The sequence below is a fragment of the Pseudorca crassidens genome, chromosome 4 (assembly GCF_039906515.1).
Source record: "Pseudorca crassidens isolate mPseCra1 chromosome 4, mPseCra1.hap1, whole genome shotgun sequence".
In the NCBI taxonomy this organism is placed as follows: domain Eukaryota; kingdom Metazoa; phylum Chordata; class Mammalia; order Artiodactyla; family Delphinidae; genus Pseudorca; species Pseudorca crassidens.
This window is the reverse complement of record NC_090299.1, coordinates 20,636,059-20,651,170: the sequence shown is the minus strand read 5'-3', so window position 1 is coordinate 20,651,170 and position 15,112 is coordinate 20,636,059. Positions and strand designations below refer to the sequence as shown.

Sequence of the window (15,112 nt, the reverse complement as noted above, 5' to 3'; positions counted from 1 at the left end):
TTATTTTGAGCCGTGTGGATGAAAGGCTTTTGGTGCTCCAGCCAGGAGTCAGGGCTCTGCCTATGCGGTGGGAGAGCCAACTTCAGGACACTGGTCAACAAGAGACCTCCCAGCTCCACATAATATCAAACGGTGAAAATTTCCCAGAGACCTCCATCTTAACACCAGCACGCAGCTTCACTCAATGACCAGCGAGCTACAGTGCTGGACAACCTATGCCAACCAACTAGCAAACAGAAACACAACCCCACCCATTAGCAGAGAGGCTGCCTAAAATCATAATAAGGCCACAGACACCCCAAAACACACCACCAGACGTGGACCTGCCCACTAGAGAGACAAGATCCAGCCTCATCCACCACAACACAGGCACTAGTCCCCTCCACCAGGAAACATACACAACCCACTGAACAAACCTTAGCCACTGGAGACAGACATCAAAAACAGCGGGAACTACGAACCTGCAGCCTTCAAAAAGGAGACCCCAAACACAGTAAGATAAGCAAAATGAGAAGACAGAAAAACACACAGCAGATGAAGGAGCAAGATAAAAACCCACCAGACCTAACAAATGAAGAGGAAATAGGCAGTCTACCTGAAAAAGAATTCAGAATAATGATAGTAAAGATGATCCAAAATCTTGGAAACAGAATGGACAAAATGCAAGAAACGTTTAACAAGGACCTAGAAGAACTAAAGACGAAACAAACAACAATGAACAACACAATAAATGAAATGAAAAAGACTCTAGATGGGATCAATAGCAGAATAACTGAGGCAGAAGAACGGATAAGTGACCTGGAAGATAAAATAGTGGAAATAACTACTGCAGAGCAGAATAAAGAAAAAAGAATGAAAAGAACTGAGGACAGTCTCAGAGACCTCTGGGACAACATTAAATGCACCAACATTCGAATTATAGGGGTTCCAGAAGAAGAGAAAAAGAAAGGGACTGAGAAAATATTTGAAGAGATTATAGTTGAAAACTTCCCTAATATGGGAAAGGAAATAGTTAATCAAGTCCAGGAAGCACAGAGAGTCCCATACAGGATAAATCCAAGGAGAAATATGCCAAGACACATATTAATCAAACTGTCAAAAATTAAATACAAAGAAAGCATATTAAAAGCAGCAAGGGAAAAACAAAAAATAACACACAAGGGAATCCCCATAAGGTTAACAGCTGATCTCTCAGCAGAAACCCTACAAGCCAGAAGGGAGTGGCAGGACATACTGAAAGTGATGAAGGAGAAAAACCTGCAGCCAAGACTACTCTACCCAGCAAGGATCTCATTCAGATTTGAGGGAGAAATTAAAACCTTTACAGACAAGCAAAAGCTGAGAGAGTTCAGCACAACCAAACCAGCTTTACAACAAATGCTAAAGGAACTTCTCTAGACAAGAAACACAAGAGAAGGAAAAGACCTATAATAACGAACCCAAAACAATTTAGAAAATGGGAATAGGAACATACATATCGATAATTACCTTAAATGTAAATGGACTAAATGCTCCCACCAAAAGACACAGATTGGCTGAATGGATACAAAAACAAGACCCTTATATATGCTGTCTACAAGAGACCCACTTCAGACCTAGAGACACATACAGACTGAAAGTAAGGGGATGGAAAAAGATATTCCATGCAAATGGAAACCAAAAGAAAGCTGGAGTAGCAATTCTCATATCAGACAAAATAGACTTTAAAATAAAGACTATTAGAAGAGACAAAGAAGGATACCACATAATGATCAAGGGATTGATCCAAGAAGAAGATATAACAATTGTAAATATTTATGCACCCAACATAGGAGTACCTCAATACATAAGGCAAATACTAACAGCCATAAAAGGGGAAATAGACAGTAACACATTCATAGTAGGGGACTTTAACACCCCACTTTCACCCATGGACAGATTATCCAAAATGAAAATAAATAAGGAAACACAAGCTTTAAATGATACATTAAACAAGATGGACTTAATTGATATTTATAGGACACTCCATCCAAAAACAACAGAATACACATTTTTCTCAAGTGCTCATGGAACATTCTCCAGGATAGATCATATTTTGGGTCACAAATCAAGCCTCGGTAAATTTAAGAAAATTGAAATTGTATCAAGTATCTTTTCCGACCACAACGCCATGAGACTAGATATCAATTACAGGAAAAGATCTGTAAAAAATACAAACACATGGAGGCTAAACAATACACTACTTAATAATGAAGTGATCACTGAAGAAATCAAAGAGGAAATTAAAAAATACCTAGAAACAAATGACAATGGAGACACTACGACCCAAAACCTATGGGATGCAGCAAAAGCAGGTCTAAGGGGGAAGTTTATAGCAATACAAGCCCACCTTAAGAAGCAGGAAACATCTCGAATAAACAACCTAACCTTGCACCTCAAGCAATTAGAGAAAGAAGAACAAGAAAACCACAAAGCTAGCAGAAGGAAAGAAATCATAAAAATCAGATCAGAAATGAAGGAACTATAGCAAAGATCAATAAAACTAAAAGCTAGTTCTTTGAGAAGATAAACAAAATAGATAAACCACTAGCCAGACTCATCAAGAAAAAAAAGGAGAAGACTCAAATCAATAGAATTAGAAATGAAAAAGGAGAAGTAACAACTGACATTGCAGAAATACAAAAGATCATGAGAGATTACTACAAGCAACTCTGCCAATAAAATGGACAATCTGGAAGAAATGGACAAATTCTTAGAAATGCACAACCTGCCAAGACTGAATCAGGAAGAAACAGAAAATATGAACAGACCAATCACAAGCACTGAAATTGAAACTGTGATTAAAAATCTTCCAACAAACAAAAGCCCAGGACCAGATGGCTTCACAGGTGAATTCTATCGAACAGTTACAGAAGAGCTGACACCTATCCTTCTCAAACTCTTCCAAAATATAGCAGAGGGAGGAACATTCCCAAATTCCTTCTACGAGGCCACCATCACCCTGATACCAAAACCAGACAAGGATGTCACAAAGAAAGAAAACTACAGGCCAATATCACTGATGAACATAGATGCAAAAATCCTCAACAAAATACTAGCAAACAGACTCCAACAGCACATTAAAAGGATCATACACCATGATCAAGTGGGGTTTATTCCAGGAATGCAAGGATTCTTCAATATACGCAAATCTATCAATGTGATAAACCATATTAACAAATTGAAGGAGAAAAACCATATGATCATCTCAATAGATGCAGAGAAAGCTTTTGACAAAATTCAACACCCATTTATGATAAAAACCCTCCAGAAAGTAGGCATAGAGGGAACTTTCCTCAACATAATAAACGCCATATATGACAAGCCCACAGCCAACATCATCCTCAATGGTGAAAAACTGAAAGCATTTCCACTAAGATCAGGAACAAGACAAGGTTGCCCACTCTCACCACTCTTATTCAACATAGTTTTGGAAGTTTTAGCCACAGCAATCAGAAAAGAAAAGGAAATAAAAGGAATCGAAATCGGAAAAGAAGAAGTAAAGCTGTCACTGTCTGCAGATGACATGATATTATACATAGAGAATCCTAAAGATGCTACCAGAAAACTACTGGAGCTAATCAATGAATTTGGTAAAGGAGCAGGATACAAAACTAATGCACAGAAATCTCTGGCATTCCTATACACTAATGATGAAAAATCTGAAAGTGAAATCAAGAAAACACTCCCATTTACCACTGCAACAAAAAGAATAAAATATCTAGGAATAAACCTACCTAAGGAGACAAAAGACCTGTATGCAGAAAATTATAAGACACTGATGAAAGAAATTAAAGATGATACAAATAGATGGAGAGATATACCATGTTCTTGGATTGGAAGAATCAACATTGTGAAAATGACTCTACTACCCAAAGCAATCGATAGATTCAATGCAATCCCTATCAAACTACCACTGGCCTTTTTCACAGAACTAGAACAAAATTTTTCACATTTTGTATGGAAACACAAAAGACACCGAACAGCCAAAGCAATCTTGAGAAAGAAAAATGGAGCTGGAGGAATCAGGCTCCCTGACTTCAGACTATACTACAAAGCTACAGTAATCAAGAGAGTATGGTACTGGCACAAAAACAGAAAGATAGATCAATGGAACAGGATAGAAAGCCCAGAGATAAACCCACGCACATATGGACACCTTATCTTTGACAAAGGTGGCAGGAATGTACAGTGGAGAAAGGACAGCCTCTTCAATAAGTGGTACTAGGAAAACTGGACAGGTACATGTAAAAGTATGAGATTAGATCACTCCCTAACACCATACATAAAAATAAGCTCAAAATGGATTAAAGACCTAAATGTAAGGCCAGAAACTATCAAACTCTTAGAGGAAAACATAGGCAGAACACTCTATGACATAAATCACAGCAAGATCCTTTCTGACCCACCTTCTAGAGAAATGGAAATAAAAACAAAAATAAACAAATGGGACCTAATGAAACTTCAAAGCTTTTGCACAGCAAAGGAAACCATAAACAAGACCAAAAGACAACCCTCAGAATGGGAGAAAATATTTGCAAATGAAGCAACTGACAAAGGATTAATCTCCAATATTTACAAGCAGCTCATGCAGCTCAATAACAAAAAAACAAACAACCCAATCCAAAAATGGGCAGAAGACCTAAATAGACATTTCTCCAAAGAAGATATACAGACTGCCAACAAACACATGAAAGAATGCTCAACATCATTAATCATTAGAGAAATGCAAGTCAAAACTACAATGAGATATCATCTCACACCAGTCAGAATGACCATCACCAAAAAATCTAGAAACAATAAATGCTGGAGAGGGTGTGGAGAAAAGGGAACACTCTTGCACTGCTGGTGGGAATGTGAATTGGTTCAGCCACTATGGAGAACAGTATGGAGGTTCCTTAAAAAACTACAAATAGAACTACCATATGACCCAGCAATCCCACTACTGGGCATATACCCTGAGAAAACCAAAATTCAAAAAGAGTCACGTACCAAAATGTTCATTGCAGCTCTATTCACAATAGCCCAGAGATGGAAACAACCTAAGTGCCCATCATCGGATGAATGGATAAAGAAGATGTGGCACATATATACAATGGAATATTACTCAGCCATAAAAAGAAACGAAATTGAGCTATTTGTAATGAGGTGGATAGACCTAGAGTCTGTCATACAGAGTGAAGTAAGTCAGAAAGAGAAAGACAAATACCGTATGCTAACACATATATATGGAATTTAAGGAAAAAAATGTCATGAAGAACCTAGGGGTAACACAGGAATAAAGACACAGACCTACTGGAGAACGGACTTGAGGATATGGGGAGGGGGAAGGGTGAGCTGTGACAGGGCGAGAGAGAGTCATGGACATATATACACTAACAAATGTAAGGTAGATAGCTAGTGGGAAGCAGCCGCATGGCACAGGGATATCGGCTCGGTACTTTGTGACCGCCTGGAGGGGTGGGATAGGGAGGGTGGGAGGAAGGGAGATGCCAGAGGGAAGAGATATGGGAACATATGTATATGTATAACTGATTCACTTTGTTATAAAGCAGAAACTAACACACCATTGTAAAGCAATTATACCCCAATAAAGATGTTAAAAAAAAAAAGAAAATGGAACCAGACTGAACATTAAAATATAAAGCTCAAAAAAAAAATCACGTGATTTCATAAGAAAAAAATAATAAAGAGAGAAAAAGTGAATGTATAGATCTCAAAATGCGAGCTTTATCATCATAGAAGCAAAATAACTACATAAACCCATTTGGTCACTGAGCCAGGTTCCAGCTTGGAAGGGAAAATGGATGCACGTGATTTGGAGGACAGGACAAAGCGAATAAAAGAGAAGCAGGGCTTCCCTGGTGGCGCAGTGGTTGAGAGTCCGCCTGCTGATGCAGGGGACACGGGTTCGTGCCCCGGTCCGGGAGGATCCCACATGCCGCGGAGCGGCTGGGCCCGTGAGCCATGGCCGCTGAGCCTGCGCGTCCGGAGCCTGTGCTCCGCAATGGGAGAGGCCACAACAGTGAGAGGCCCGCGTACCGAAAAAAAAAAAGAAAAAAAAAAAAAAGAGAGAGGCAAAAGCAGCATTAGTCCATGCAGGAAAAGAAATCCACACCAGGACTGTTATGGAAGCCCAGATACTGCCAACCCGCCAGGTCTCCGCAGCCACCTCTGTTGCTTGACACCGACCACTTCAAATACAGCCCCAGCCATGCTGCCAGGCAACTGTCACCAAAAACATAGGCTTCACATCAAAATAACTCAAAGAAGAATTGTAAAATGTGAAAATGAAATGAGTCTGATTTTAAACAGAAAAATCCAGTTATAAGTAAATAATAATTGTAAATAAATAATTATACAACTATTTGTGTGGACATACATAAACACATAGGCCACCTTTATATTTTTACTTTACTTATTTAAATGTATATGCTGGCTGACTGTGCCTTAGCACTGTTGTCTGAATTTAGGTGGCCAGTTTTTTTGATCAGAAACCAATAAACCAGAACCTGTACAACATTTAAATAACCAAATCATATAAAAAAGATTTGAATTTTTAAAAATATTCTTTAGATTACAGATACTATAGAACATAACATGACAACAAAAAAAACTACAAATATTTATTAATATTTTTATCACAGAGAATTCTTGGAGCTCAAAAAAATCTTATTATTGCAACTTTGTAGCAGATAATAATTAAAATTTTAGAAGACATTACTAGTTTAAGTTTATTCTTCTCCACTGCCCATCCTCTACAACTAAAATAAAATGTAGGCACATGGAATTCTCAAGGATGGAATTATTTTGAATAATCAAGTGTTCTATGATTGGATTCATCTTTTCTATGCTGAAATACATGTTTTAATGCATTCTGAACAATAATCACTGCCTTTTAAAAACACACTATTATCAACCATAATTCAATTACATGATAATGTCTCAGGGCATTACTCTAAACTTATTACTATGATACACAGAAATAATACACTTTCCCCATCTCCTAGTTGCCCTCCTTCCACATACAAATTATACACACAAACCCACACATACAGACATAAAATCTGCGGAGCAAATTATAAGTTACATTTTCAGGGTGGCACAAAGACGTCTTCTAAGAACTATGGATCCAGAATGGAAGGCTGCTGATTTCACTCTCGCCTTTAACCATGTCTGCCACAATTCCGCATGGCCCCCAAAACACAGAAGAGAGTGGTGCCCACTGACGTCAAAGACTACACTGTTAGGTTTCGGGGCTGGCCTGAGACTTCAGAACTCTCTCTTCATCATTTACTTGCCTCTTCTGTACAATCAGGACATGGTGCTAACAGTCTCGGGCACTATTTTAAGTCCACCTGTCCTCAGCATGATTCTCTGCTGTCCTTTTCTTTTTGCTTCTCTCTACTTTTCTTTTTGTTGTGTTCTGTTTCTGCTACACATATTGGACTGTGTCCTGAAAGCCTCACTTTCTGTAGATACTTCTAGTCAAGAAGATCTCCTTTCCTTCTTTAGGGCACCCATTATTCCACAGCCATCATGTATAATGTTTGATCTGTTCTTGGTTATATGTTTCATTTGAAAGTATTTAAGAGGCTATTCTAAGATGACAACTACTAAGTTGACCTACGCTTTTCAGCTTTAGCCAGAAAATTTCCAAAATAAGAAATTATGCTGCATGGCTGTCCTTTTTTTTTTCCCACCTTTGTATAATAATCACAGTATTATTCTTTGATCTGCTTAAACTAACATTTCTTCATTCACAACACAGTTATTGTGCTAAACACTGAGCTAGGAGCTAGGGACACAATGATAAAGAAAGTCAAATACTACGGCTCTTGAATAAAAAGCTTCAGCAATTTAATCCAGTTACACAGTTTACCAAACACAGTCCAGCTACTGAGAACCACTTAAGATTCACACACAATAATCTGGCTATCAAAATTAAGAGTATTCTTTCAAGTCTTTTCAAGAACTTCTCTACATGACAGATAAAACCCAAACAAAGTTCTTTGAAGAATACTTAGCTGTTCATTCACTAGGGCACAGCCCTCCCTCATGGGAGAAATTACACAGGAAGTTGTAAGAAATGAAGAAAACCCTTTAGGAAGCAATTCATGGCATAACAGATACTATGGTCACATCACCCTTGCATCCAATAAAATCTTATAGCATTCAAGCCACATTCCAAGGACTTTTTACATTTTAAAAGGCCACATTTGATGCGAGTTACAGGAGGGATTTTTAAGAGGACGCCCTTAGCCTTCTGTAAAACTGCTACACCCTAGTCCATCTATTAGAATAGTGTATAAAGTAAATCACAGTTATTTCACAACCAAACATTAATCAGTTGCCACTTTAGATATTTAACTTAGTTTGGGAAAGTGTACTTATTCAAAATTTTTCTAGAGTAAGAAACTAGATGCTATAAAACTTTACAAGAGAGGAAACAGTCAAGATTAATTCTTAATCTTGGAGTCATTTTGTAAAATTATAAACTCCTTCTCTTGGAAGAATTTGATTTCCCTATGTTGTTTTTATCTACATACCTGTGTGGCTACGGATATGAACTCTCAGTGTACCACTGCTGGCAAACTTCTGGCCACAATATGGGCAGATTTTCTCCTTTTCTCCTGTATGTGTCTAAATGGAAAGGAATAAAAAAGGTTGAGGACAAATATAAAGAATGAGGTTAAAATGATTAAGTGCCTCTGACAACAGTAAATCCTTTTTTTCCCAGGATTATGTTCCTTTAAAATGATTTAATATCACAATGAGATTTTAAACAATTTATCATGGTTATTCCCACTGGTTCAAAAAAACCTCTTAGAATCATGTGTTAGTGTTAATTTGAAAATAACTCTGCAGTTTACATTTTAAGCCTTTATGGAGCCCCCATGTAAAGATGATTAAGTTATACAAAGCCAGTATATGTTAACAAAACCGCATAATCAAAATGGGGCTACAGCTGCCCTTGACTGCTGCCAAGAAACACTTCCTTAGAAGCACTTTTCACATTCTTTGTGTGTATTTAGTGCTTGAGGACAGAATTAATCTCAATAAAGTAATCTGTTACTTGCATTATGTTTGTCAGACTGGATTGATTTTACTGCAAAGCAAAAAGGAATATAAATCTGATTTGATCTTTCAATTCAGCAGGTGTTAACTGAACAGTCAATTTGAAAGATCACTGCTGCCTTCAGTACCTTTAACCTGGACATAAAACCACCACACAAGAAAAGGTGAATGAGTATCACCAAAGCCAGTTTCAATACAATGTTAAGAGAGTTCAAAGAAAAAAAGAGTGACCTCTCCCAAAAAAGGAGGCACATGAGGTGTTTTAAACTTGTCTCACAATCTCATCAGGCGAGCAGTGTTTCTACCAACATCAAAATAGGTCATTCCAATAAATGAGGCGACAGAGCTACTTTTCAAGTCCCATTGGTTTTCAAACTTAGGAGAAGGGAAAAGGAGAAGGAAGCCATTACTTCAGATACCTGCACATTCTCTCAGACCCTTTTTAGAATTGTTAGCTTCAATGATAACCTAAATATGAACAAAAGCATATAGTGGATCATCCGGGTTACCACCACCATCACAAAACAGAACTTCCAGGGCCTGTGTTTGCCTTTGTTTTTAGGCAAATTACTGGCAAATATTATTATTTGAATTGCCATGAGCTAATGGAGAAAGAACAGGAAAGGTTTTTTAAAAGGTGTTTTAAAAAGGTTTTTTAAAAATGATGTGTTCCCAGAAAGGAAAGACAGGCTAGCTGGGATAGAGAAAAAAGGGTGGGATAATTATGTCAGAACCTGACAACCTCGAGGAACCACTAACTTAGCAAAACATTCTCATCTTCCATATTAAATCAATTGTTAACTTTAATATAATTGGTTTATAACCTTATTGGTTGATATTTAATTTATAAATTTTCATATTTGAATTATAATCTATATTTGGATATACACTATCATATTTATAGTTTTTAAAAGAGTTATAAATGAAATATCTTAGTCAACTTCAGTGTCCTCTAGATGTTTTTCCCTTGAAAAAGATTTATATTACATTCAAGTTTGAGGAATACAGTCTAATCAACAGCCACACTAGCCAATGATACTGTCTGCAACAAACATCTCCTTGATTCTTCAATTGGCAGCACTTAACTTTCCATTTTCATTACAAGTTCTTATACAAAACAGTTATACATCCTTTACACTTCAGTAAGAGCTGTTACTCCCATGGTCCACATTATGGTTCAATTTAAAGGAAATGGTATAACATTTTAACATATAACAGACCTGTGTTCTTCTCACTCCCTGACAGAAGGGACAAAATATGGCAATTCTTTCCTGATTAATATAACGTTGTTTGGGAATGGTATACATCTATTACTACAACATGGGATTATTCCAAACAGGAAACTACCAAGTTCTTTGTAGTACGTTTATAAAATCCACAGGATTTCTTTTGCTGCTACATAAGTATTTCATTGTTCACCTACTTATATTCAGTTACTTACAGTACTTCAGTAATGTAAGTTTCAAACTAAAGGATACTAGGCAATATTAATTAAAATAATTAAAGTGTTCTTTTTGGCTTAATTCAAAAATATATATTATTATTAGGTACAGAAATTTGACTGGTTGGTATTGTAAGATATTGAAAGTATAACACTACAAAATCTTAAATATGGTTAGAAAGCATGGAAACATCACTATGAGAAGAATATTGGATAAATGTATGAGACAAAAATGAACAATGCACCACAAAATATATTCTATGATAATCTGTTATTGCAGACAAACAACTATATCTTTCTTGAAAATTCACTATACTTTCCCTCATTGATTAAAACATAATAAAACTCTATTAAATTCATGAAAAAGTAATCGAATCAAAGAAAGTTGAAAGATTATTCTATTCAGAGCTTTGAAAAGAGAAGACAGTATCATTATTAATCAGCATTAAAGATACAAGAAAAGAAAGTTACTCAGTCCAGTTCTTTTGAAACAGCTGTATTAAGGACAGGTACCAAAATAAAAGTCATAATGACACAGAAGCCACTTCACATTCACTAGGCAGGACACGCCGAGCAGCAGAGACTACCACACTTCACAGTCATTTCTGAAGTCAACATTAAAACTTTCAACTGCATTAGTTATAATATGAATTTTGCTATTTAAAAAATATACTTAGAATGTATTTAATCAACAAGTAAAAATAACCTGTTGATTTGCTGGAGGTAATTAGCGTTAACACAAATAAGATAATCTCCAAATCACCATCAGTATGAACATCATTTTATTCAAGTTGAGCAAATACTTATCAAGTCCCTGTTCTGTACCAGGAATTTCCCTAGGTCCTAGGGATGCAAGGTAAAGAAGGACCACTCTAATCCTAGAAGAAGTTAGACAGCTGAACTAGCTTTGAAAAATAAAACTATTAAAGCTCTACTCAGTATCTTTAAAAAAAGGAACCTATGTTAATCCAAAAATGTATAAAGTCGAAAAGCTCCCGTTCATCGAGTACACCGTAAGACCCACCTATCAGCATCGTTTAGGACTGTGTAGCATCCATACCTGAATCTAGGTTTGCTTTCATATGACAAATATATTCTCTTCTGATAAAATGAAGAAAACAGACATTTGCTAAAGAGCTGCTATCACTCATGGGTTTCGTATTTGTCATTTTGAGTAAATATGTTGATAAATTCATACAAAATTGATTATCACATGATAATTAACATACACGCCTGTATGGTTAAAATACGTAATCCATTCAAACTCACGGAAGGCTTCTACTTACTTTCTTATGACTTCTAAGCACTGAAGGTGTAACAAATGCCTTATTACACAGCTCACATCTGTACTTCTTGTGTCTTTCATGAACCACCTGGACATGAACATTTAAGGTGTCCTTCCTTTTAAAGGTAGCATCACAGTGATGACACTTGAAAGTCCTCTCACCTTAGAAATGAAAAAGCCAAATAAGAGAAACACAGACACAACAGCAGGGTGCTGTTAACTCCCCCTCACATGTACTAGATTTACGGCTGTTTTCTCCAAAAACCCAGCTTTACAGCTCTAACAATTTATCATAACCATAAAAGGTCACTTTTCCAACAACTGTTCAGTTCCATATTTGCTCATTCCCTGTGTGAATCGTGTGGGGGGGAGGGAGAGTCCTTTAACCTTCGTAGATTCTCAGTGCCTTTAACTGGAAAATGTGGGGACTGAATTCGCTAATTTTCTAAAGGTCCTATGAATTTTCTTTAAAAGTATGTATTTCTAAGGCAGGGGCTTGAGTTTGACAAAAGGTCACTGTTCTGCAGAGTGAGTTGCCTTTGGGGCCCCTCCTGAACTCCCCTCACCCCACCATTCTCCCTCTGGCCTTCAGGGGCAGAGGCAGAACTGGCTCCCAGGCAGTAAACTGGAGGGAAGCCCCTGAAGGCGGCCGTCAGAGCAGATCCTTCACCCCGGGACAGGAGAGGGCTACAACTCCACTATCTCAGGAACTTGGCCTGGAGGCCCCCTAATGCAGTCCTTGGTCTGCTGTGAAATGGCTAGGGAAGGGCTTCAACTTCCAGGCTCTCAGACTGTTTGGGGGCTGCCTCTCAAAGAGGCAGCTGGATTGGGGCAGGGGGACCCAGAGTGGCAACTGCCCTTTTCTACCCTAGAGCCCCTCAAAGGGCCCCCCAGCTCTAGGGCTGGGGTCTAGGGCTGTACCCTAGAGTCCAGCGGGGGGCCTCCACCACCTGGCCCCTGGCAGTGCCCTCAGGCCCCTTTTCTTTCCTGGGCAGGGGACCCGTGGTGGGACACAGCGTCTTCCGAATGCGTCCCGGAGAGGGTACCTGGGAGGGTTTTCACCTTCCCATCAAATAGCCTCGGCTTGCAGGAAAGCAACTCCAGAAGCTATGTTGAGGGAGTTTATGGGACTTTTTAAACTTTCATACCATGCTATGTCTAAAGTCCATTTTAAATACATTTTAAGTGATCAATGTACACAATTAGAAGATAGTGAATCTCCCAGAAAGATATAAAACATATGTAGCGTGTATAAAGACAGACTAGTATTTGCATATATTTTCCCTTTTTACAGAACAATTATAATAGCACAGATTCAAAAAGTATATTCACTATGAGATAAAATATGCAGGTAACTGTCTACATCTAAAGAAGAGATTACCTCAATTTCAACCAAGCTCTTCTACCTGCCCTCCATCTAACTAACATAAATTTAGAAATGTGAAGATCCTATTATTTCGTCACACCAAATTTAAGGAAGGAATGACAAGAAGAACGAAAATAAAAAGGAAAAGGCAAATTACCCTCCCTTTGTCTTTTCAAACAGAAGTATGGCTCTTTAAATTCTCTTAAAGTCTCTAAGGAAGTTGTTGAGTTGCTGAAATTCGATACTTGAAACCAAGTCACACCAAACCATGCATGAACTGTATAGATTCTGAGAGCTGTGTTTATATGCTGCCTTTGTGCTTTTTTGTTGCAGGGTGTTATTGTTGTCACCTAGTTTGTCTTCATATATCTTTCTAGATTTATTTAAAATTTTATTGATATTTGTATAAAATGTATAACCAGTGAGAGTAAAAGGACAAGTGACATAAAACTGTAAATGTTAATAATACCAAATCTATTCAGGCACTGGAAAAAAATACTCCACGATTGCTCCTATCAAAGTATTTCCATTAAATTATTAAGTGAATCAAAGTATTGGTTCCTGTACGAAAATCTTATTCAAGCTATACCAAGGAGGTCCATACCTTTCTTCTTTCATATTTTAATTCCAGATTTTTTTGTTTTAAGTTTATCAGAACTTTAAAATTCTGACACGAGGTTTTATCAGATTTCTTTACCTTAAATTTATCAGGATTCTTCCCTATCTTAAAACCAGGAAGCTAGCTAGTAACCTGCCTTTTGGTTTTCAGTGTACTAGGAAATAACAATAATTTCCAAAATAATTATGACATCTTATTTTTCATATTTGGAGCCACAGTGCTGATGTAAGTTTCTAAAACAATCCTCATGTTTTGAAGTTAAATGGGTTTTAACTTTCCTGTTGTATAAGACAAGATCTAGTCTTTTGTCCTCTCTATTTTAGCCATTTTCTTTATCAAATGACAGTGAAATGGGATGGAAATTCCTGCTGTTACATGACATATTTTATTTCTTAAATGCATAGCTCTTCTTTATAAGGAAAATGGAAAACGGTGCTAACAGCTTCTCCAGAGCTGTAAGGTGAATACAGAATGACATGAGATCTCAGCACTGTCTTTCCTATAGGAAAAGATGCATTTCATCACAATCATTACCACTCAATAAATATAAAAACTTTAGTATCTTTATTATTTTGCATTTTAGATACTTTGACTTGACGAGAGAAAATTTCTTCCAAGATCTGTACAATCAAATGTCAAGACTGTTTTGCTTTTCTCAGAAATAAATTTATTTCTATATTAATATTAAATATTAATTATATTTTTATAATTATATTAATTATATAATTAATTAATAATATTTCTATAATTTTTATAATTATATTATAATTGATTTTAATTAATTTCTATAATTATAATTTAATAATATTAAAAATTGAATAAGCATTAGAAACTACATGTTAGAGGATGTTCTACTGATTAAACAAGTCAAATTAAAAGGAAGTTATTACTTATGTTATACCATTTTCATTTAACTTTAGATACAGTAAAGTAGTAAATCTCTGGTTGCTTCAACATCTGAACGCAGAACCCACTTTAAAACTCTGTTTAGCAATAACAACTTCTTCTCTGAATAAAGTGGCATGGCTAAAAACTGTGGTATCCTAAAATCAGCTCTCAGTGTAACTGCTAGACAGACTTCACGGTACGTAGGTGAATAACTTAATTCCCCCCTACCCCCACCAAAAATTCCCTTGCCAAAAGAAGTAAGAAATCAGAGGCAGTGGAGTAGGCAGGAAAAACACAGGACTAACAGGCTTGGATGCTACCCCCAGTGCTGTGCAACCCTTCTCTGAGTCTCAATTTTCTCAATTCCCCTCCAATGAAGAGGTTAAATTAGATGTTTACTCTGATCCTTTCCAATTT

At 36.9% G+C, this 15,112-nt stretch overlaps 1 protein-coding gene across 3 annotated transcripts in view; it reads right to left on the bottom strand.

Moving 5' to 3' along the window:
* The window catches only part of PRDM5 (PR/SET domain 5), a 207,742-nt gene that overhangs the window by 72,715 nt on the left and 119,915 nt on the right, over nucleotides 1-15,112 (bottom strand). For all 3 annotated transcript variants that reach the window (XM_067735178.1, XM_067735179.1, XM_067735180.1), the window contains 2 exons: nucleotides 11,824-11,984; nucleotides 8,568-8,661 (listed from right to left, as the gene is read on the bottom strand). In XM_067735178.1, coding sequence (XP_067591279.1) covers nucleotides 8,568-8,661; nucleotides 11,824-11,984 — 255 coding nt within the window. The remainder of the gene's footprint in view (nucleotides 1-8,567; nucleotides 8,662-11,823; nucleotides 11,985-15,112) is intronic.